Here is a 21,342-nt window from a genome sequence, read left to right as displayed (position 1 = left end):
GCAAATACCAAGCTGTGACTGAATTATAACATTTAGAACTTCTCATATGCAATTTGCTCTGAGCTTGTGGAGGGTGATGCATTAACAGGCTGCCTACTCTAGGCACTGGTTATGGCACCCTTTTAAACCTATTCTATAAAGAAAAGTAGACACCTACTTCATTTCTATAAAATACTAGTGAAAATGGCGCAAAATGCATGTACATCAAAGTACAATCATTTATACCAGCCTTACAGCTGGTGTAAAATGCCTGTGACTAGATGTTACCACATATGCATTTAAATGAAAGAATTCCCTAATTTCTGCACATACCTGTGCATGCCACTTAAACTCTGCCCACTGGAAAAGCACGCACCGACAGTTGGGGGAGATATCCCACTTATGTAACCGTAATCAGGTCCGTGCTCTTATCCTCTCCCTTTTCACTTCTCGACTTGACTACTGCAGTATCATTTATGCTGGTTTACCCCAATGTCCCTAAAGAAACTACAAACCCTTCAAAACACAGCCATAAGACTACTTTGCGCTCACTGCTTTGATCATACAACCCCTTAAATGAAACAATATCATTGGCTCCCAGTTCACCAACGCATTATTTATTAAAGTGGCTATCCTTACATTTAAAGCTTTCAGGCTAGGCTTTCCTGACTATCTTTCCTGTCTCACGGTTCCCGATTCACCAGCAAGAGTTCTCTGGTCAATCAACAATCATTGGCTATTCCTTCCGAGTCCCAAATATGCCTGTCTTGAATCTACCTGACATAGTGCTTTTTTCTTTTTATCACTAAACATCTGGAATAATATTACCCTTCTTCGTAGTAACCTGTCTTTTAGTAGTTTTAAATGTGAACTAAAGACAAGGCTGTTCAAACAGGCCTTCGGAGAAGCAGACTTGACAGGAGCCACTACTGAAACCCACCCCCCAGTACCCTGACCAGTTTTTACTTTCTTTTTCCTCCTGTTCCCTTTTTACTGTAGTTTGCTTTTCTCTCCTTTAGTGTGACTGTTTTACTTTCCTACTTTGGATGGAGTTCCTTTCTTTTTCTAAACTAACAGTATGTAAATTGCTGTGCTCTGCCTGCCAGTTAGAGTGGCATGTACTCTTCCACTAGTCAGTATTCTGTAAGGGGTCATTTATATACTTAAATCACCATTTACATGCACAAATGACTAGAATGCCTCCATTTATGTGCCTTCCTACCGGTTAAACTGAGAGGGCGCCGTAGAGAATTACCTCCATTCCCCTGGATTCTGTATGGGTCACTGAATTTTCTGTGCCCAAATTTGGGCACAATCCCTAGATGTGCACATGTCAATTGAATAACAAGCCAATTAATGCCAGTAATTAAATGCTAAAAATCACTGACTGGCGTGAACTGGCATCAATTGGAAGTTGCACACGAATCCTGCTGAGCCATATTTTATGAATCTGCGTGCATAAAATTCATAGCACAAGAAGCATAGGCAGATTGAGGCATTCTCCCAAGATGTGTGCAGTGTTACAGAATCTGGGTGATCCGTGCCTAACTTACGTGTCAGGTTTTACACAAGGCTTCAATTGGCTTAAATCCTTGCAACCAAAGTTGGGCATGATTATCACTGTTAAGTGCTATTCTATAAACAGCACTCATCTCAGACTGCCCTTTACAGAATACCACCGTGCACTGATTTTCCCCGGGGCACCATTTACTGCATCAGGCCAATTATGACTAAGTGGAATATCAGATCCAAAATAAATTCATAATTGAATACAATGATAGCTTTGTGGATATCGGGGCTCATTTAAGTCCATAAAACATCGTAAGGTGGCAGAAGGAAGTTTTTCTCTCAAACATCTACGTTGCAATTTTCAACATCCTGATTTTAGACGTTTTACTCCACAGGTTGTCCAAATTTCAAGGGGGCGTGTTGGGGTGTGTTTTGGGTGGGACATGGGCAGCACCAAAAGATAGACATTTTCATTTTGTTCCATTATTGTAGAAAAATATCCAAGGCCAAAATTAAGATATTTTGGGCTAGACCTACTACTACTACTACTTATCACTTCTATAGCGCTACAAGGCATACGCAGCACTGTACACCATACATGAAAAGACAGTCCCTGCTCAAAGAGCTCACAATCTAAATACGACAGGCAAACAGACAGAACAACTAAGAGGTAAGTTAATTAAAGAGGTGGGGATAAAAGGGTACAAGGCAAGTGAGCAGTGGTTAGGAGTCAAAAGCAGCATTAAAGAGGTGGGCTTTTAGCCTGGATTTGAAAACGGCCAAAGAGGGGGCTAGACGTACAGGCTTGGGAAGTCTATTCCAGGCGTGAGGTGCAGCGCGATAAAAGGAACGGAATCTGGAATTAGCAGTAGAGGAGAAGGGGACAGACGAGAGATTTATCAACAGAACGGAGTGTTAGAGGGGGGGCATAGGGAGAGACAAGAGTGGAGAGGTACTGGGGAGCGGTAGAGTGAATGCACTTATAGGTCAATAAGAGAAGTTTGAATTGAATGCGGAAACGGATAGGGAGCCAGTGAAGTGACTTGAGGAGAGGGCTAATGTGAGCATAGCAACTCTGGTGGAAAATGAGTCATACAGCAGAGTTTTGGACTGATTGAAGAGGAGAGAGATGGCTAAGTGGGAGGCCGGTGAGAAGCAGGTTGCAATAATCTAGGTGAGAGGTGAAGTGTGGATAAGGGTTCTGGCAGAATGCTCAGAGAGGAAGGAACGGATTTTGCTGATGCTATAGAGAAAGAAACGACGGGTTTTGGCAATCTGCTGAATGTTAGCAGAGAAGGAGAGAGAGGAGTCGAAGATGACCCCAAGGTTACGAGCTGATGAGACCTGTGTTTCAATCAAGACTAACTGACCAAATGATCACTGGAGGGATTAAGGCATAAGCCCCTCTTACTCCCCCAGTAGTTACTGACCCCCCTCCCAGCCCCTTAAGATGAGACAGTGCATGCCAGGCTCTATGAAAGCTTCCCATATTATGGCCAGTCCTGTTAGACCAGCAAGCAGATCCCGGGGTAGCCTAGTGGTCAGTGCAGTGGACTGTAGAGAAGGGGACTCAGGCCCATATCCCACTCTAACTGTGTGAGCCCTCCAAAAAACACTAAATACCTACTGTACCCACATATAGGTGACACCTGCAGCAAAAGGGTTATTGTAGTGTTATATTGTTGGGTACGGTAAAATTATGTATCATACCTGATAATTTTCTTTCCATTAATCATAGCTGATCAATCCATAGACTGGTGGGTTGTGTCCATCTACCAGCAGGTGGAGATAGAGAGCAATCCTTTTGTCTCCCTATACGTGGCCATGTGCTGCCGGAAACTCCTCAGTATGTCGATATCAAAGCTCCATCCGCAGGACTCAGCACCTAGAGAATTACACCCACAAAGGGACACTCTGCCCAGCTCACCACCGCCGAAACGGGGGAGAGGAATCAACCCAGCTCATCCCCACACAAGTGGGGGAGGGGAATCCGTCCAGCTCACCCCACCACACCCGCCGATGCGGGGGGATCTGGCTTGTCCTGCGACCGCAACCGCGGGAGGAGCTGGCTGACCCTAACACCGCCGAAGGGGGAGGGATATAATGCTACCCTACTGCCGCACGAAGCGGGAGGGAGCGCCGGCAGAATTTAGATCCCAATCCAGCCCCGTAAAACGGAGGGGAGAGGAATGCAGCAGCTCACTGTAACACAAAATCGTCTCAACTCCAGAAGAATTCAATCGGAAAAAAACTTGAACACGAAGATCCTCCTGAACAGGAACAGAAGACTAAACTTGAACCTGAAATGCAACCAGAATATAAACAGTACAGATATCTGGGAGGGGCTATGGATTGATCAGCTATGATTAATGGAAAGAAAATTATCAGGTATGATACATAATTTTACCTTCCATATCATCATTATGATCAATCCATAGACTAGTGGGATGTACCGAAGCAGTACTCACCAAGGGCGGGACATAGAAATCCCTGACCACAACACTGAAGCTCCAAACCGGGCCTCTGCCCGAGCAGCCACAGTCAAGCGATTATGCCTGGAGAAGGTATGAGCCGATGCCCAAGTTGACGCCTTACAAATCTCTTCCAAGGAGACGGACCCGGCCTCTGCCATCGAGGCCGCTTGTGCTCTAGTGGAGTGAGCCTTCAGCTGGATAGGCGGCATCTTTCCCGCGGCCACATAAGCCGCTGCAATGGTTTCCTTGACCCATCGTGCCACTGTAGGCTTGGATGCCTGCAGACCCTTACGAGGCCCTGCGAACAGCACAAACAGATGATCCGACTTCCGGAAATCATTGGTCACTTCCAAGTATCTGATGATGACTCGTCTCACATCCAGAAATTTGAGAGCAGAGTACTCCTCTGGGTAGTCCTCCCTACGAAAGGAGGGTAGGCAGAGCTGCTGATTCACATGGAAACGAGAAAATCTTGGGCAGGAAGGAAGGCACCGTGCGAATAGACACTCCTGCCTGAATGAACTGCAGGAAGGGCTCCCGACATGATAGCGCCTGGAGCTCGGAAACTTGTCTGGCTGAAGTGATAGCCACCAAACTGCTTTCAACGTCAGGTCTTTCAGAGATGCCTTCGACAAGGGCTCAAAAGGCGGCTTCTGCAAGGCTCTTAGCACTAGATTGAGATTCCACGCAGGCACCACCGAGCGCAGAGGAAGGCGTAGGTGATTAACTCCCTTGAGAAAGCGCGCCACATCAGGCTGCGAGGCCAGGGAAGCACCCTTCAGGCGACCCCTGAAGCAAGCCAGAGCCGCCACCTGGACTTTCTCCAGACCTTCTTGCAGGAACGCCAACACTGAAGAAATTGGAGCAGTGAAGGGAGAAAGAGAGCCTGCCTCACACCACGATGCAAAGGTACGCCAAACCCTGGCGTAAGCAGTAGAAGTAGAGCGCTTCCTCGCTCTCAGCATAGTGGCGATGACCTTGTCTGAGAAGCCCTTCTTCCTCAGAAGCTGCCGCTCAATAGCCAGGCCGTAAGACCAAAGGGGGAGGGATCCTACATCACCACGGGACCCTGATGCAACAGGCCCCGCACCGCTGGCAGCTGCAGAGGGCCGTCCACCAAGAGCCTGATCAAGTCCGCATACCAGGGACGTCTGGGCAAGTCCGGACCCACCAGGATTATCCGACCCGGATGCTTTGCCACCCGGTCTAGCACCCTGCCCAACATGGGCCAGGGCGGGAACACATAGAAAAGCTCCCGTGTTGGCCACCGTTGGAGAAGAGCATCTACTCCCAGAGATCGAGGGTCCCGTCCTCTGCTGAAAAAGCGCGGCACTTGGCAATTGGCCAATGACGCCATCAGATCTATGCTCGGCTGGCCCCAGCGCTTCGTGATGTCCAAGAACGCCTGAGCCGATAGCTGCCACTCTCCGGGATCCAAGGTATGGCGACTGAGAAAGTCCGCCTTGACATTCATGACTCCCGCAATGTGGGCCGCCGACAGCTGTTCCAGGTTCGCTTCCGCCCACTGGCATAGATTCATGACCTCCTTGGCTAGAGGGGCGCTCTTGGTACCTCCCTGGCGATTGACATAGGCCACGGCCGTGGCATTGTCCGACAGGACCCGTACTGGCTTCAGCGCCAGTACCGGGAGAAACTCCAAAAGCGCCAACCGAATGGCTCTGAGTTCAAGGAGGTTGATAGACCACTTTGCCTCTGCAGGAGACCAGAGCCCTACGCTGTCCTTCCCAAGCAGTGGGCTCCCCAGCCCGTCAATGACGCGTTCATCGTGACGACAACCCACTCCGGGGTCAAAAGAGGCATTCCTGCGGACAGCTTGTCTGTCCTCAGCCACCAGCTCAGCGCCTTGCGCACCGCTGGATACAAGGGAAGGCGCACAGCGTAATCCTCCAACACTGGAGTCCATCGCTGCAGCAGAGAGTGCTGTAGAGGTCTCATATGGGCCCTGGCCCAGGGCACTACTTCCATCATGGCCGTCATAGAGCCCAACAGCTGCACATAGTCCCAAGCCCGAAGAGGAGAGGCTACTAGGAACTTGTCCACCTGAGCCTGAAGCTTGACAATCCGATTGTCTGGCAGGAACACTCTGCCCATTTGGGTGTAGAAACTAACTCCCAGATACTCCAGGGACTGAGTCGGGTGCAGCTGGCTTTTCTCCCAGTTGATGATCCACCCCAGGGAGCTCAAAAGAGCAATCACCCGGTCTAAAGCTCTGCCGCACTCTGCATAAGAGGGGGCTCGGATCAACCAGTCGTCCAGATAAGGATGGACTTGTACTCCTTCCTTTCGTAGGAAGGCCGCGATGACCACCATTACTTTGGAGAAGGTCCGCGGAGCCATAGCCAACCCGAACAGGAGGGCTCTGAACTGGAAGTGTCGGCCCAGGACTGCAAAACGCAGAAAGCGTTGATGAGGAGGCCAGATGGGAATATGCAAGTAAGCTTCCTTGATGTCCAAGGATGCCAGAAACTCCCCTGCCTTCACTGCCGCTATAACAGAGCGGAGAGTCTCCATTCGGAAGTGCCGAACTTTCAAGGCCCGATTGACCTCCTTTCTTTGGTACCACAAAGTAAATGGAGTAACGTCCCTTGCCAAGCTGATCTTCTGGCACCGGAACGACTGCACCCAGGCGGATCAGATTGTCCAAAGTCTGCTGCACTGCCACAGCTTTGACCGGAGACTTGCAGGGAGAGTGCACAAACCCGCCTCTTAAGGGTCGGCAGAACTCTAGCTTGTAGCCGTCTCTGATGACTTCCAGCACCCAAGCGTCTGAAGTTACCCTGGTCCACTCGCCCAGAAACGAGGACAGGCGTCCTCCAATCTGCTCTGGGCCATGGACCAGGGCCCCGTCATTGGGTACGAGACCCTGGGGGAGGACCGGAGGAGGCACCTCCGGGACGGCGGTCTCTGCGAAAGGAATGCTGCTTGGGGGAGAAGATCCTCTTGAAGGAAGAGGGGGCAGAGGATCCCGACTTGCCCGGGCGATACCGACGGGCTTCCTGAAACCGTCCTTTGGAGGAACCGGGGCAGGCACCACTGGCCCGAGCCCTGACCTCCGGTAACCTCTTGCCCTTGAACATGCCGAGATCGGTCACAATCTTGTCCAGCTCGACCCCAAAGAGCAGCTTGCCTTTAAAAGGCAACTTAGCCAGGCGAGACTTAGAGGCGTGGTCAGCAGACCAATGCTTCAGCCAAAGCCAGCGCCGAGCAGAGACTGTCTGAGCCATACCTTTAGCCGAGGCTCTCAAGACATCATACAGCAAGTCTGCCAAGTAGGCCAAGCCTGATTCCAGGGCCGGCCAATCAGCCCTCAAGGAAGGATCCGAGGGGGAAGCCCGCTGCACAATCGTCAGGCACGCCCTGGCCACATAGGAGCCGCAAACTGAGGCCTGCAAACTTAAAGCAGCCGCCTCGGATGACTTTAAAGCTGCCACCAACCTTTTGTGCAGCGCTGCGTACGCCTTGTAGCGCTATAGAAATGCTAAATAGTAGTAGTAGTAGTTCTGTCTTGGGCGTCCTTTAGGGCCGTGCCACCTTCCACCGGCAACGCCGTTTTCTTAGTCACCGCAGTGATTAAGGAGTGCACGGTAGGCCAAAGAAAGGCCTCCCGTTCGCCTTCAGGCAGAGGATAGAGGCGGGACATAGCCCTAGCCACTTTAAGACTCACTTCTGGGGAATCCCATTGAGCCGAAATCAAGGTGTGCATGGCTTCATGCACATGGAAGGTTCTAGGCGGGCGCTTTGTCCCCAGCATAATGGCAGAGCCAGCAGAGGCTGAGGGAGAGACGTCCTCCGGAGAGGAAATCTTCAAAATGCTCATGGCCTGCACTAACAGGTTGGGCAAATCCTCTGAGCGAAAGATCCGCGCTGCAGAGGGGTCATCCGCTCCATCCGAGCGGGAATCCGTCTCCTCCAAGGAATCCCCAAAGGACCGTTGGGAGAACTCAGATACGCTGCCCTCATCTACATCAGAGGAGACAGAGTCCTCTAGGGCCTGGAAATCCACCCGAGGGCGTTTGCTTCTGGAGGCCTCAACCCCTTTATCAGACAGGGGTGCAGGGGCAGCGTTTTGCATAAGAAAGGCCTGATGCAGCAGCAAAATGAACTCAGGGGAGAAACCCCCCAGACTGTGCACTTCTGCAGCCTGAGTCACGGCCCTAGACGCACCCTCAACCGGCGCTCGCAAGAGCGGGGGAGAAACATGCTGTGCATCCAAAATGGCGTCCGGCGCAAAACTCCGAGAAGGAGCCGCAAGGGAAGAACGGCGCTTAACTTTTGCCGCTCTCTTGCCGTCGCCCGAATCAAGGGTGACCATAGCATTAACATCTCCCACCTCGAGGGCGGCCCAAGAAGAAGCTGTCCGAGCAGAGTGGCCGGCCAAAATGGGGGGGGGGGGGGGGGGGGCAGCAGCGGGGGATGGGCGCTTAAGGCGGGAAAAACCGCCGCACCAGAGGAAGAACCAGGACACTGACCGGGCTCTAAACTGACGCCCACAAAAGGCGATTCAGGCTTTGAAACCCCCGCATCCCAGCTAGACGCGCACATGCGGTCCGGGGAGCGATTCTTCGCGCCCTCGCCCTCTGACGCCATAAGCCACGTGGAGACCGAACGGGGAATCCCCTGCCCGCTACAAAAGGTAAAAATTACCTGCTCCTCGCTCCTCGCTGTAACGAACTGGTGTCCCAGTGAGTAGCTGCAATAAACGCTGATATAAACGTTGAAATAAACGCCCTTAAAGGACGTCCAAATTTTTTTTTTTTTTTTAACGGAGACAGCGGGAGGGGGGGAGAAAAGGAGGGACCTGGGACCACCAAGTTTGCACTTGCTCAAGAAGAGCCCTCAACCCCAGGTACTCAACAAAACCTAAGAATTAGGCTTGGAGACCTAGCCAGAGCTGCTGCTGTGTGTGACCACCACCTGCTGAGATAGAGAACCTACTGAGGAGTTTCCTTCCGGCAGCACATGGCCACATACAGGGAGACAAAAGGATTGCTCTCTATCTCCACCTGCTGGTAGATGGACACAACCCACCAGTCTATGGATTGATCAGCATGATGATATGAAAGTAGGTTTTTGGTGGGTTTTGGAAGGCTTGCCATAAAATATAAGGGGTAACGGTGAGATGTGTACCTGGGACCTTTTATGTGAAATCGACTGCAGTGTCCTCTAGAGTTCCACACTGCTTTGCTGGGATGTCTGTGTGGCTAGTCTACTAAGAATGCTGGCTCTTCCTACATCTCATTGGCTTGTTGTTGTGCATTATTCCCTTGGAAGTTTTTTTTTTTTTCCAAAAATGGTCCTAAAAGATAGACACATCGAGCACAAAAACATCTTGCAAATGGCCATTGGAAGTTTTTCTGGTTTGAAAATGGCCATGTTCACTACTGGATTTTTGGATGTTTTTTCCAAACAGCCCTCCGAGTTGGGTGCCGTTTATAGAATAGCGCATAGCACCGGGATCCGTGCCTAACTTTAAGTACGAGGATTTACACCAACTAAAAACCAAGTGTAAAAATCCTCCCACATAAATTAGGCGCTGATCCCCCGAACTCCATGATACTGAGCACATCTTTAGTGAATGCCCCAACCTGCCCATACTCCTCCCATGGCCTCACCCCACTTTCAGTTGCACCCTACAAGATTTACGCAAGCATCAAGAATAACACTTAGCAAGATGTGCACATAAATCCAATTTGTTGCCAATTAACACCAATGGAATATTAGCACCCAATTATTGGCATTAATTGGCTCATTACACAATAAAATTACACACACAATTTTGAGCACCATATATACAGTGGGGGAAATAAGTATTTGATCCCTTGCTGATTTTGTAAGTTTGCCCACTGACAAAGACATGAGCAGCCCATAATTGAAGGGTAGGTTATTGGTAACAGTGAGAGATAGCACATCACAAATTAAATCCGGAAAATCACATTGTGGAAAGTATATGAATTTATTTGCATTCTGCAGAGGGAAATAAGTATTTAATCCCTCTGGCAAACAAGACCTAATACTTGGTGGCAAAACCCTTGTTGGCAAGCACAGCGGTCAGACGTCTTCTGTAGTTGATGATGAGGTTTGCACACATGTCAGGAGGAATTTTGGTCCACTCCTCTTTGCAGATCATCTCTAAATCATTAAGAGTTCTGGGCTGTCGCTTGGCAACTCGCAGCTTCAGTTCCCTCCATAAGTTTTCAAAGGGATTAAGGTCTGGTGACTGGCTAGGCCACTCCATGACCCTAATGTGCTTCTTCCTGAGCCACTCCTTTGTTGCCTTGGCTGTATGTTTTGGGTCATTGTCGTGCTGGAAGACCCAGCCACGACCCATTTTTAAGGCCCTGGCGGAGGGAAGGAGGTTGTCACTCAGAATTGTACGGTACATGGCCCCATCCATTCTCCCATTGATGCGGTGAAGTAGTCCTGTGCCCTTAGCAGAGAAACACCCCCAAAACATAACATTTCCACCTCCATGCTTGACAGTGGGGACGGTGTTCTTTGGGTCATAGGCAGCATTTCTCTTCCTCCAAACACGGCGAGTTGAGTTCATGCCAAAGAGCTCAATTTTTGTCTCATCTGACCACAGCACCTTCTCCCAATCACTCTCGGCATCATCCAGGTGTTCACTGGCAAACTTCAGACGGGCCGTCACATGTGCCTTCCGGAGCAGGGGGATCTTGCGGGCACTGCAGGATTGCAATCCGTTATGTCGTAATGTGTTACCAATGGTTTTCGTGGTGACAGTGGTCCCAGCTGCCTTGAGATCATTGACAAGTTCCCCCCTTGTAGTTGTAGGCTGATTTCTAACCTTCCTCATGATCAAGGATACCCCACGAGGTGAGATTTTGCGTGGAGCCCCAGATCTTTGTCGATTGACAGTCATTTTGTACTTCTTCCATTTCCTTACTATGGCACCAACAGTTGTCTCCTTCTCGCCCAGCGTCTTACTGATGGTTTTGTAGCCCATTCCAGCCTTGTGCAGGTGTATGATCTTGTCCCTGACATCCTTAGACAGCTCCTTGCTCTTGGCCATTTTGTAGAGGTTAGAGTCTGACTGATTCACTGAGTCTGTGGACAGGTGTCTTTCATACAGGTGACCATTGCCGACAGCTGTCTGTCATGCAGGTAACGAGTTGATTTGGAGCATCTACCTGGTCTGTAGGGGCCAGATCTCTTACTGGTTGGTGGGGGATCAAATACTTATTTCCCTCTGCAGAATGCAAATAAATTCATATACTTTCCACAATGTGATTTTCCGGATTTAATTTGTGATGTGCTATCTCTCACTGTTACCAATAACCTACCCTTCAATTATGGGCTGCTCATGTCTTTGTCAGTGGGCAAACTTACAAAATCAGCAAGGGATCAAATACTTATTTCCCCCACTGTAGAATCTGGAGGTTTATGTGCATATGTGGTTGTACAATTTTAAAACAGTGGAGGAGTAGCCTAGTGATTAAGGCAGTGGACTTTGATCCTGGGGAACTGAGTTCAATTCCCACTGCAGCTCCTTGTGACTCTGGACAAGTCACTTAACCCTCTATTGCCCCTTGTACAAAATAAGTACCTGAATATATGTAAACTGCTTTGAATGTAGTTGCAAAAAAAAAAAAAAAAAAAAAAAAACCTCAGAAAGGCAGTATATCAAGTCCCATTTCCCATGTAAAAAAGGCTTCACATGAGGAGAAAGTTCTAAATAAATTACCCTCACAAGGGTAAGGAATTTTGATATGTTGTTAGCTGGAGATTTATTGTGCGTCATCTTTTATTTTTATGTATAGAATGCCCACTTCTTTAACCAACTCACATTTCCCAATAGCCTAACTCTTGATTTATAAATCCTTTGCTGTTTTCACTGCATATACGATGTTTCAATTCTCTGGTTGAAAGACACTTACTATTAACCAGCTTATTTCCACAGCTTATCCAAACATTGTGGAATCTTTTTGTTACTTGCAGGAGCATTTGCAATTAACCTGATCAGACAGCTGCTCACCCGTCACTGATGCTTATGTCGAAAACCTTCACTAGACCACCATTGTTGAGAAGGGTTTGTGCATTTTGGGAATTGTGCTGGATCAAATTGTTCAATAAATAGCACATTGATGCTGTTGTTTCAGAGTCTATAGTGGAATCCTGGGCAGAGTTGGGGAGTAAAGTCACCAGATCAGGGACGATGTATTTAACTGGAAGATAAAAATTAAATACACTTTTCAGTTACTCATTTGTGCACTTTAATATATTTGAAGAGCAGCTTTGTTTAACATATATTATTGGGTACATCAGCTGGTGGTAGAGGTGTATTTTCAAAGCACTTAGACTTACAAAGGTACGTGGAGGGGCATAATCGAATGCGAATCTCCATGGGTGTCTATGTCCAAAAACGGGTACGTGAAGAGGCGGGACAGACCGCATTTTCGAAAAAATGGACGTTTTTCAGCTGGGCGTTTGTTTTTTTTAGCGATAATGGAAACTAAAAACGCCCAGCTCAAAAACGTCCTAATCCAAGCCATTTGGTCGTGGGAGGGGTCACGATTCGTAGTACACTCGCCCCCCTGACATGCCAGGACACCAACTGGGCACCCTAGAGGTCAGTGCGGTGGACTTCAGACAACGCTCCCACATGCATAGTTCCCTTACCACGGGTGCTGAGCTCCCAACCCCCCTCCCCCAAAACCCACTACCCAAAAATGTACAACACTACCATAGCTCTTAGGGGTGAAGGGGGCACCTACATGTGGGTACAGTGGGTTCTGCAGACCTCCCATTTACCAGCACAAGTGTTACAGGTAGGGGGGAGATGGGCCTGGGTCCGCCTGGCTGAAGTGCACTGCGGTACTCACTAAAAGTGCTCTAGGGACCTGCATACACGCAGGCCTCTAGGACTTGTTGCTGCTATATAACATTGGCACACCAGTTGACAGCTGAAGACTAATCTCTCCGAAAATGTCCTTTATTGGAATAAGCACGCTTACTCTCAGTTAACTGCAGATCAGAGGTTGTGCCCCACTGGGAACAAGTCTCCCTGGTACTGAGATGAGCAGTAGGTCAGAGCTGGCAGAATGCTGTACAATGCCCTCTTTCAGCCACATTCAAGGTAAGAACTAAGTTCTGTAGCGTGGCTAACATGTGAAAGGGATCTAAAACTGGCTTACAAAAATGGCCACTACCTCATGGACTACAGGAAATAAAACAGGGCACACTCTGACCCAGTAAGCAGGGGGAAAAGCACCATGGGAGTAGAGCCTACCAACTACCAACATCGTGAGCATTTGCCAAAGCTAGTGGAATCACGGAGCCCAATACCCTACACCCACCACAATGCATTGCTGATGTGTCTCTGTAGTGCCCTTAACAGAAAAGGTGTCACACTCACCCGAGAGCCACATCAGAACCAGGGAAAGGCTGTCACAGGATAGAACACATTCTGCTGTCATGGAGGTGGGTATGGCATTTGAGGCTGGCATAGAGGCTGGAAAAAAAAGTTTTTAAAGTGTTTTTTTTGGTGGGAGGGGGTTAGTGACCACTGGGGGAGTCCGGGGAGGTCATCCCCGATTCCCTCCAGTGGTCATATGGTCAGTTGGGGCACTTTTTTTGGGACCTATTCGTGAAAAAAAAAAGGGTCCAAAAAAAGTGACCCAAAATCGCGGTAAAAACGCCTTTTTTTTTCGATTATCAGCTAAAGACGCCCATCTCTCCTCGGCCAATAACCATGCCCCAGTTCCACCTTCACCACGCCTCCAACACGCCCCCGTCAACTTTACCCATTTCCGCGATGGATTGCAGTTGGAAACGCCCAAAATCGGCTTTCGATTATACCGATTTGGGTGCCCACGGGAGAAAGACGCCCATCTCCCGATTTGGGTCGCAATATAGGCATTTTTCTCTTTCGATTATAAGCTGGATAGTAGCCTATGGAACTTTGTAAGTCTAAGTGCTTTGAAAATGAGCCGGTTACCTTAATAAAACATACACCTTAGTCTACTGCGTAGGGATGGATTAAGGCCAACTGATGCCCTAAGTACAGTCCAACAGTGGTGCCCCTCGGCCCTTTCACTGCTTAACTGACATGACATTAAGACTCAATAAGTGTTAAGAAATATCATTATTGTATGAAACAAAAGATCATATCCTATATAATAATTTTCACCTCCAACATTCTATTGGTCTTGCTGCCTGTGTTCGTGACTTCTTCGGAGTTGGTCTGCTAGGCTCTGTAGCACAGGTTGACGTCACCGTACCCATTATGAGCGTAGGCAGCCATCAGGCATTGGCTGTCGGCTCTGCAGCCGCTCCTCTCGCCTCTCACGCCACTGCCCCTGGAGCAGAACCCCGGAGGAGCACAGCAACGTGAGAGGCGAGAGGAGCGGCTGCAGAGCTGACAGCCAATGCCTGATGGCTGCCTGTGGTGCCGCGATTGCTTTTTAAAAACATTTTTGGTGGTTTAATTAGCTCTTTTTGTTTTTGTAGCGGCTGCTGCTGCTCAACAGAAGAAACAGCAGTGGCCGGAAATGGGAGCTGGCGCCGCGTGTTGCATGGGAGACTTGGCAGGTCTGTGTTGGGTGGGGGGGGGGGGCCTGGATGGAAAGAAGGGGATAGAGAGAGAGAGAGAGACACAGACACTGGATGGTAGTGCGTTTATACTACGGGAGGGGAAGAGGTGGCCAAAATTATTCGGAAAAACTGGGACATCATACAGTCGCATAAGTTGTTTCAAGATCACCGGTTACGCATAGCATTTTCCTGTGGCCGTAACCTGAAGGAGATAGTGAGCCCAGCTGATTTGGTGAAGTCGAATGCGGGAAAATCCGGAGGTCATGCCAAGTGTGGCCCCTGTCGATGTTGCGATATGTCCACAGAATTCACTAACTTCAGAGATGACAAAAAGTACAGGTTGAGGTTTTTCACGAATTGTACGACAGAATACGTGGTTTACATACTGCATTGTCCATGCCTGATGTGATATGTAGGGAAGATAATACAAAACAACAAACAGAAGACACTATACACGTGGCTATGTAGCTTAAATGAATGTTTTTATTAAGAGAATCCCTCAGAAACCTATGGGACCTTAAGTCCTAGGTTAGCAACAGACACAGAGTTAACCGCTGACTTGTTTCTATCATAGGGATTTTTATACTCTTCTCTTTTATACGTGCTTGATTTGAAGTGCTAAAGTGCTTAAATCAGAAAAAATACATTTTGATTTTAACTGGAATCAATATATATTAAGGAAAGCGCCCAATCGGGTAAAGTGCAACACTTAGCTTTTAGTCCTACGGTGCAAAAGAAGCACCTACAGCCAAATTTGCAACAAGTTTCCAGAATCTGCAGAGTATTTAACAGAGGTTGGAGAAAAGTAGATCCCCTGAGTCCCGCAGGAGGTGAAGAAGAGTTTCTCTACTCTAGAAACTAAGGAGGGAAGGTGAATTGATTGTGCCTTTTACATTTTATACTTTTCATCATTATTATGCTTGTTCACTATAGTGTTTCAGTGAACTCTAACAGCTCAGAATTAAAGCTGGATTAAGACTGAGTTTATGGAAATAGAAACTGACGTGAAATGATTCCAGTCCTGTTGTTGGGTCATCTGCCTCCTTCTTTTGAACATGAATGATCTTTCTTCCACACTGCAGAGCTGCCAAGGGGTCCCAATTTTTCAGGAGATTTTACATGCACCAGCCCTGCCCCACTGACTTGCCTCCACCCTCTGGCATACTTCAATCTCACAGCCATTTCAGAAAATATTTTGTTTACTAGCCTAATACTCTTTTTCAATTAGCTTTCAGAGGCCAAAGCCTCCTGCCTCAGGTCGGGTCAGGACAGTATACTGCTGTTATGGTATCCTCTCCTGACCTGAGGAAGGAAGTGCTGGTCTCTGAAAGCTAATTCAAAATGTTTTAAAATCAGTGAAGGTACCACCTTATTTTCAATTTTGTGTTTTATTTGCATTTATTAACCTTTATTAACATAGCTACCATATTACTTTATCTTAAATTAAAAATAAAATTACTGGAGTGGAGTAGCAGCCTAGTTGTTAGTGCAGTGGACTTTGATCCTGGGGAACTGAGTTTGATTCCCACTGCAGCTCCTTGTGATTCTGGGCAAGTCACTTAACCCTCCATTGCCCCTGGTACAAAAAATAAGTACCTGAATATACGTAAACTGCTTTGAATGTAGATGCAAAAAAACCTCAGAAAGGTGGTATATCAAGTCCCACTTCCCTTTCCCTTACTTTTGTTGCCTGGCCATTTACTTTTTCTAATTGTGTTGGTCCCAGTCTCTTGATTCTGCTTTCCTTCATCTTCTTTTAGCTCTCTTGCCAGGGTTTCCTGTCCATTTGTCATTCTTCTCTCCTTTTTCATTGTTTTCTTCAATTTATTTTTCTGCCTCTCTCTCTGTCCTGATTTAATTCATTTTTACTATCCATTCTTTAATTTCCCTCTTTTTACTTCATCTACCTATGGCTTTACATCTTTTCCTCACTTTTGTTCTCCCCATGCCCCTTCCTCTTATTCTCCAGTCTTTCACTAACTCTATCCTCTCCCCCTTTCCACCTGGCATCTCCCCTTTTTCCAGTGTCTCCTCCTCTTTCTCTCTGCATTCTTCCATCCGGCGTCTCTTCTCAGTCTTCCATCTAGCAAGCACCTTCCCTCTTTCTCTCCTACCCTTCCATCCAGTGTCATCCCTCTTTCTCTCCCCATCCTTCTACCCATTACCCTCTCCCAATCCTTCCATCCATTGTCTCCCTCTATCTTCCCTTCCTTCTAATCAGTTCTCTATCTTTTTCCAATCAGCATGTCCTCTCTCTCTCCCCCCATCCTTCCAGTGTCATCCCTCTTTCTCTCCCAATCCTTCCATCCATTTTCTCCCTCTATCTCCCCTTCCTTCTAACCAGTTCTATGTCTCTACCTTTTTCCATTAAGCATGTCCACACTCTCTCCCCATCCTTCCAGTGTCATCCCTCTTTCTCTCCCTATCCTTCCATCCAGAGTCTTCCTTCTTTGTGCCCCCTCCTTCCAGTATTTTCCCCCTCTTTTCACCCAGCATTTCTCCCCTCAGCTCTCTCCATTTATCACCTCCTGCCTCCCTCTGACACCCTTTCCCCCTTCCCCTACCCTTTCCACCCAGTACCCCGTGTTTCCTCTATCCCTCATCATCATCATATGCATCATATGCAATGTGGAGGAGTGGCTTAGTGGTTAGGGTGGTGGACTTTGATCCTGAGGAACTGAGTTCGATTCCCGGCACAGGCAGCTCCTTGTGACTCTGGGCAAGTCACTCAACCCTCCATTGCCCGCCGCATTGAGCCTGCCATGAGTGGGAAAGCGCGGGGTACAAATGTAACAAAAAAAAAAATTTAAAATTTAAAATCACACAGAAGGAGTTTTAGAGCACTAATTTTATCTGGACCACTTCACAGCTCCACTTTTTCTCCCTGATGTTTTCTCTTCTAGTACATCCTGCATTTTGCAGGATATACATATTTTCCTACACATACACTATTACACTTAGGGCCATTTACTGAACAGAGCCAACACCTGCGTCACAAGATCTATGCTGCAGCAGCGGTGCTGGCAAAACAAGAAAAACAAGCACAGGGCCGTAGAAGCCTTCAGACATGCGCTGTCGGCTCTGTTGTCCTCTGTCCCCACTGATATCAATTTCCCGTTCTGGGGCAGAGGACCAACAGAGCTGACAGCGCATGCCTGAAGACTGCTGCGCCCCACGCTTGTTTTTCTTGTTTTGCTGCAGCTGCTCAAGAGACAAGCAGTGGCAGCAGCGGATCTCAGTGGGAGACTTTCCCGCTTTGGCGGGAGTGCAGGAGACTTGGCAGGTATGCCATTGCAAAATAGTTTCTCTTCATCTTACCTAGGTCTTTGTGCACAGAACTATTGTGAGACAAGTTTCTGAGCAATGAAACTGCTGTTTTCCTCACGCCAGGATTGCTGGAGTTCATCATGCTTCGAATGTGCTGTAGACCATTTTCCTTCTGTACAATAGTCTGGGCCACGGCAAATGACATCTGTCAAATAGCATCATATTATTACCAATATTACTATAGTAAAGATTGCAATAAACCATCAGAATCTATGGGCTACCTTGTCCTGTTGGTAGTTTTAAATGAAGTATTAGTGGGTAATTTTAAAATCCAGTGGCAGATGATCAGAAGCCCCTCGCTGTTCCAAACAGCACTCTAATTAGCACAGGGCTATACCGCCCCTATGATCAGAACTAACAGCATGCAAATATAGGCATTTTATTAGCTCTGATCACAGGAGGACTTCTGCAGGAGGATTGTGCCAATCCTACCGCAGATGTTGTTTGACAGGACCGGGCTATCAGAAAAAAAGCCCAGACCTGCTAAACATTCCAAGGGGCTGGAGGTCCTGTGGACCCCTTCACCCCCTCCCCGTACCTTATGTGGTAAGGAAGCCCCATCCAGCGTATCTCAGGATACATTGGGCAGGGCGCTGCCATTTTGGAGGCGGAACTGGAACAAAGAGGGAGTGCTACGGGGAGGGGGGGAGCTACACTACCAGGTTGGGGCTGGAGGTCCACCAGACCTTTTCTTCTATCAGTTGGGGGGGGGGGGGGGGCGGGTTGGGGTAAGGGGGGTGTGAAACCACCAGGAAGGCTTTTTCTGTGGGTGGGGGTAGGGGGGAGGGTTGGGGTAAGGGTGCTAGACCACCAGGGATGTCAAGGGGGCGGGGGGAGGGGGATCATCGGTTCTTCTTCTGTCGGGGGAGGAATCGTTGGGTCAAGTCTGACTGGGCCAGGCGGGTCTGCTCTATCGGGGTGGGGGGCCTCTGGTCCACCGGACCTTGTGTTTGAGGGTGTGGGCTTTAGATTTGGCAGGTCCAGGAGAAAATCTTGGACCTGTCAAACCCTGGTCTCCCCCAATCCTCTGGTCTCTCCCATTCCTCCAAACCCTAGCGCCATCTCCGAGCTGGCATAGAGTTTGCAGCGGGAGCAGTGCCCTTGTTTGGCACGCTGCCCCCTGATCATGAGAGAAGAATGCGGGAGACCCTCATTTACACGCATTTGCATGCAATTAGCGGTCAAAGCTGGCGAGTGCATTGTTACACGCGCTCGCCGGCTCTGATCATTGTGCGGGAGCAAACGTGGGATCTAGTATGGCGGTATTGGCCTCTAGCACTTGCGTTTGCTTTTGATCATCTGGGCACTGGTCTTGGAGGCACCCCAGCCAATCAGGTTTTCAGGACAGCCATCATGAATATTCATGAGAGAGATCTACATGTAGTGAAAGCAGTGCATGCAAATCTCTCTCATGAATATTCATTGTGGATATCCTGAAAACCTGACTGGCTGGAATACCTCCAGGACCAGGTTTGGCAACCACTGTTATAAACTATTTTGGTATATAAATGTGCTTTGCTAAAATTAGGACATGCCTATGTACAGGGCAAACCAGCATGTTCTTGTAGAATAAGCATGCTCAGAGATGGCGTTTGGATGTGTATTTTACAAATATGTGCCTCTGCCTAGATTACCAAATACGGGAAAAAAAATCCTTATTTGGTAGACCAATTCCACACGAATCCCAGAATGCATCTTATGGGGTCAGGCACTGCCATGTTGAAAGATGATATTGCCGAGAAAGGAGTACGTGGGCATCGCTCCTGTGTCTTTCAAGGTATGGGGGTCTGGGGGCCCACACTAGGGAAAGTTTTTTTTGAAGTTGTGGGGGTCAGATTGGGAGGGAGGGAGGAGTGTAAAACACCAGAAGTTGGGGGGGGGACAGGGGTCCTGTATATAATGTGTACAGCGTTTCGTACATCTAGTAGCGCTATAGAAAATATTAGTAGTAGTAGTAAATTTAAAAAAAACATCATATGGGAGGGAGGTCAGGTCGGGTTGTGTCATGGTTTGGTGGATGTAGTTGGGGACATTGGTTAGGAAAGAGAGCGGCTGCTAGACTTCTAGGGCCGATGTAAAAAGTATGGCAATTTTTTTTTTAATGTCACCTTACTTGCCAATTACTTTTCACATACTGATAGGAAGGGAGACATTTTACAATGAGCTGCAAATTCGTGGCAGTAGTTTCCATGCTGTGGAGGCTGTATCTTGCTAAAGATATAAAAAGACTGGAAGCGGAGCAAAGAAAAGCTACAAAAATGGTATGGGATTTGCGTTGCAAACCGTACGAGGAGAGACTTATTGTTGACCTGAACATGTATACCTTGGAGGAAAGGAGAAAAAGGGGTGACATGATACAGACATTCAAATATTTGAAAGGTGTTAATCAGCAAACAAACCTTTTTCGTGGACGGGAAGGCGGTAGAACTAGAGGACATGAATTGAGGTTGAAGCGAGGCAGACTCAGGAATAATGTCAGGAAGTATTTTTTCACAGAGAGGGTGGTGAATATGTGGAATGCCCTCCCGTGGGAGGTGGTGGAGATGAAAATGTTAATGGAATTCAAATGTGCGTGGGATAAACACAAAGGAATCCTGTTTAGAAGGAATGGTTCTGTGGAATCTTAGCGGAGATTGGGTGGCGACGCTGGTAATTGGAAAAAAAACGGGAGCTGGGCAGACTTCTACGGTCTATACCCTGATCGTGACTGAATAGATATGGATGGGCTGGAGTGTAAATTTTAAGGGGTTTCGACGTTAGCTTCAGTCTGTGCCCTGAGAATGGCACGGACAAATCAAACTCGGGTATAAACTATCACATACCATGTAAAATGAGTTTATCTTGTTGGGCAGACTGGATGGATCGTAGAGGTCTTTATCTGCCATCATTTACTATGTTACTATGCTCACTGAAACTGCATCTCGCAGCTCACGATAGAAGCCATGCGTCAGTGGTTCTACTGAGTAGCTTTCTGCATTGACTCCTCAGGTAGGTTAAAGTGTGCTCTAGTACACTGCATCATAAGTATGACATGAAATGGCAAAGGGTGACAAGTGCCACCCCCAAAAACTGGCTTACTACTCTTCTGCCACCCCAGTTTCCGTATGTGTACTTGACTGGTATCCCCCTTCCCTCCCTCCCTGTGTAATCTGGTATCTCTCTCTACTTTCCTCCCTGCACTCAGTCCTCTAACCTTTCAGCAGTGTCTGCAATCAAGGCAGTCTTGCCCGTTACCAGAAGACTTCCCTCTGATGTAACTTCCTGTTCTTACATAGGCAGGATGTGGCAGAGGGAAGACTTCCAAGGCTAGCTGGAGGTGAGGCTGCCTTGATCGCTGATGCTGCAGGTAAAGGGAGGATTGCAGCACAGGGGTGTGGGTGGGGAGGGAAGGGAGAGAAATACCCGACTGTGTGTGTGTGTGTGTGGGGGGGGGGGGGGGGGGGGGGGAGGTTGGTCTGCCAAAATAAAAAAAAAAAATCAA

At 48.2% G+C, this 21,342-nt stretch overlaps 1 protein-coding gene across 2 annotated transcripts in view; it reads right to left on the bottom strand.

Moving 5' to 3' along the window:
• PKP2 (plakophilin 2) overlaps window positions 1-21,342 on the bottom strand; it is a 226,290-nt gene that overhangs the window by 28,563 nt on the left and 176,385 nt on the right. For both annotated transcript variants that reach the window (XM_030214261.1, XM_030214262.1), the window contains exons 10-11: window positions 17,853-18,006; window positions 11,977-12,166 (exon numbers count right to left, since the gene is read on the bottom strand). In XM_030214261.1, the coding sequence (XP_030070121.1) occupies window positions 11,977-12,166; window positions 17,853-18,006 (344 nt within the window). The remainder of the gene's footprint in view (window positions 1-11,976; window positions 12,167-17,852; window positions 18,007-21,342) is intronic.

This window comes from Microcaecilia unicolor, chromosome 9 (genome assembly GCF_901765095.1).
Source record: "Microcaecilia unicolor chromosome 9, aMicUni1.1, whole genome shotgun sequence".
Taxonomy (NCBI): domain Eukaryota; kingdom Metazoa; phylum Chordata; class Amphibia; order Gymnophiona; family Siphonopidae; genus Microcaecilia; species Microcaecilia unicolor.
Note: the sequence above shows the minus strand (reverse complement) of the source record. Positions and strands in the feature narration are given on the sequence as shown.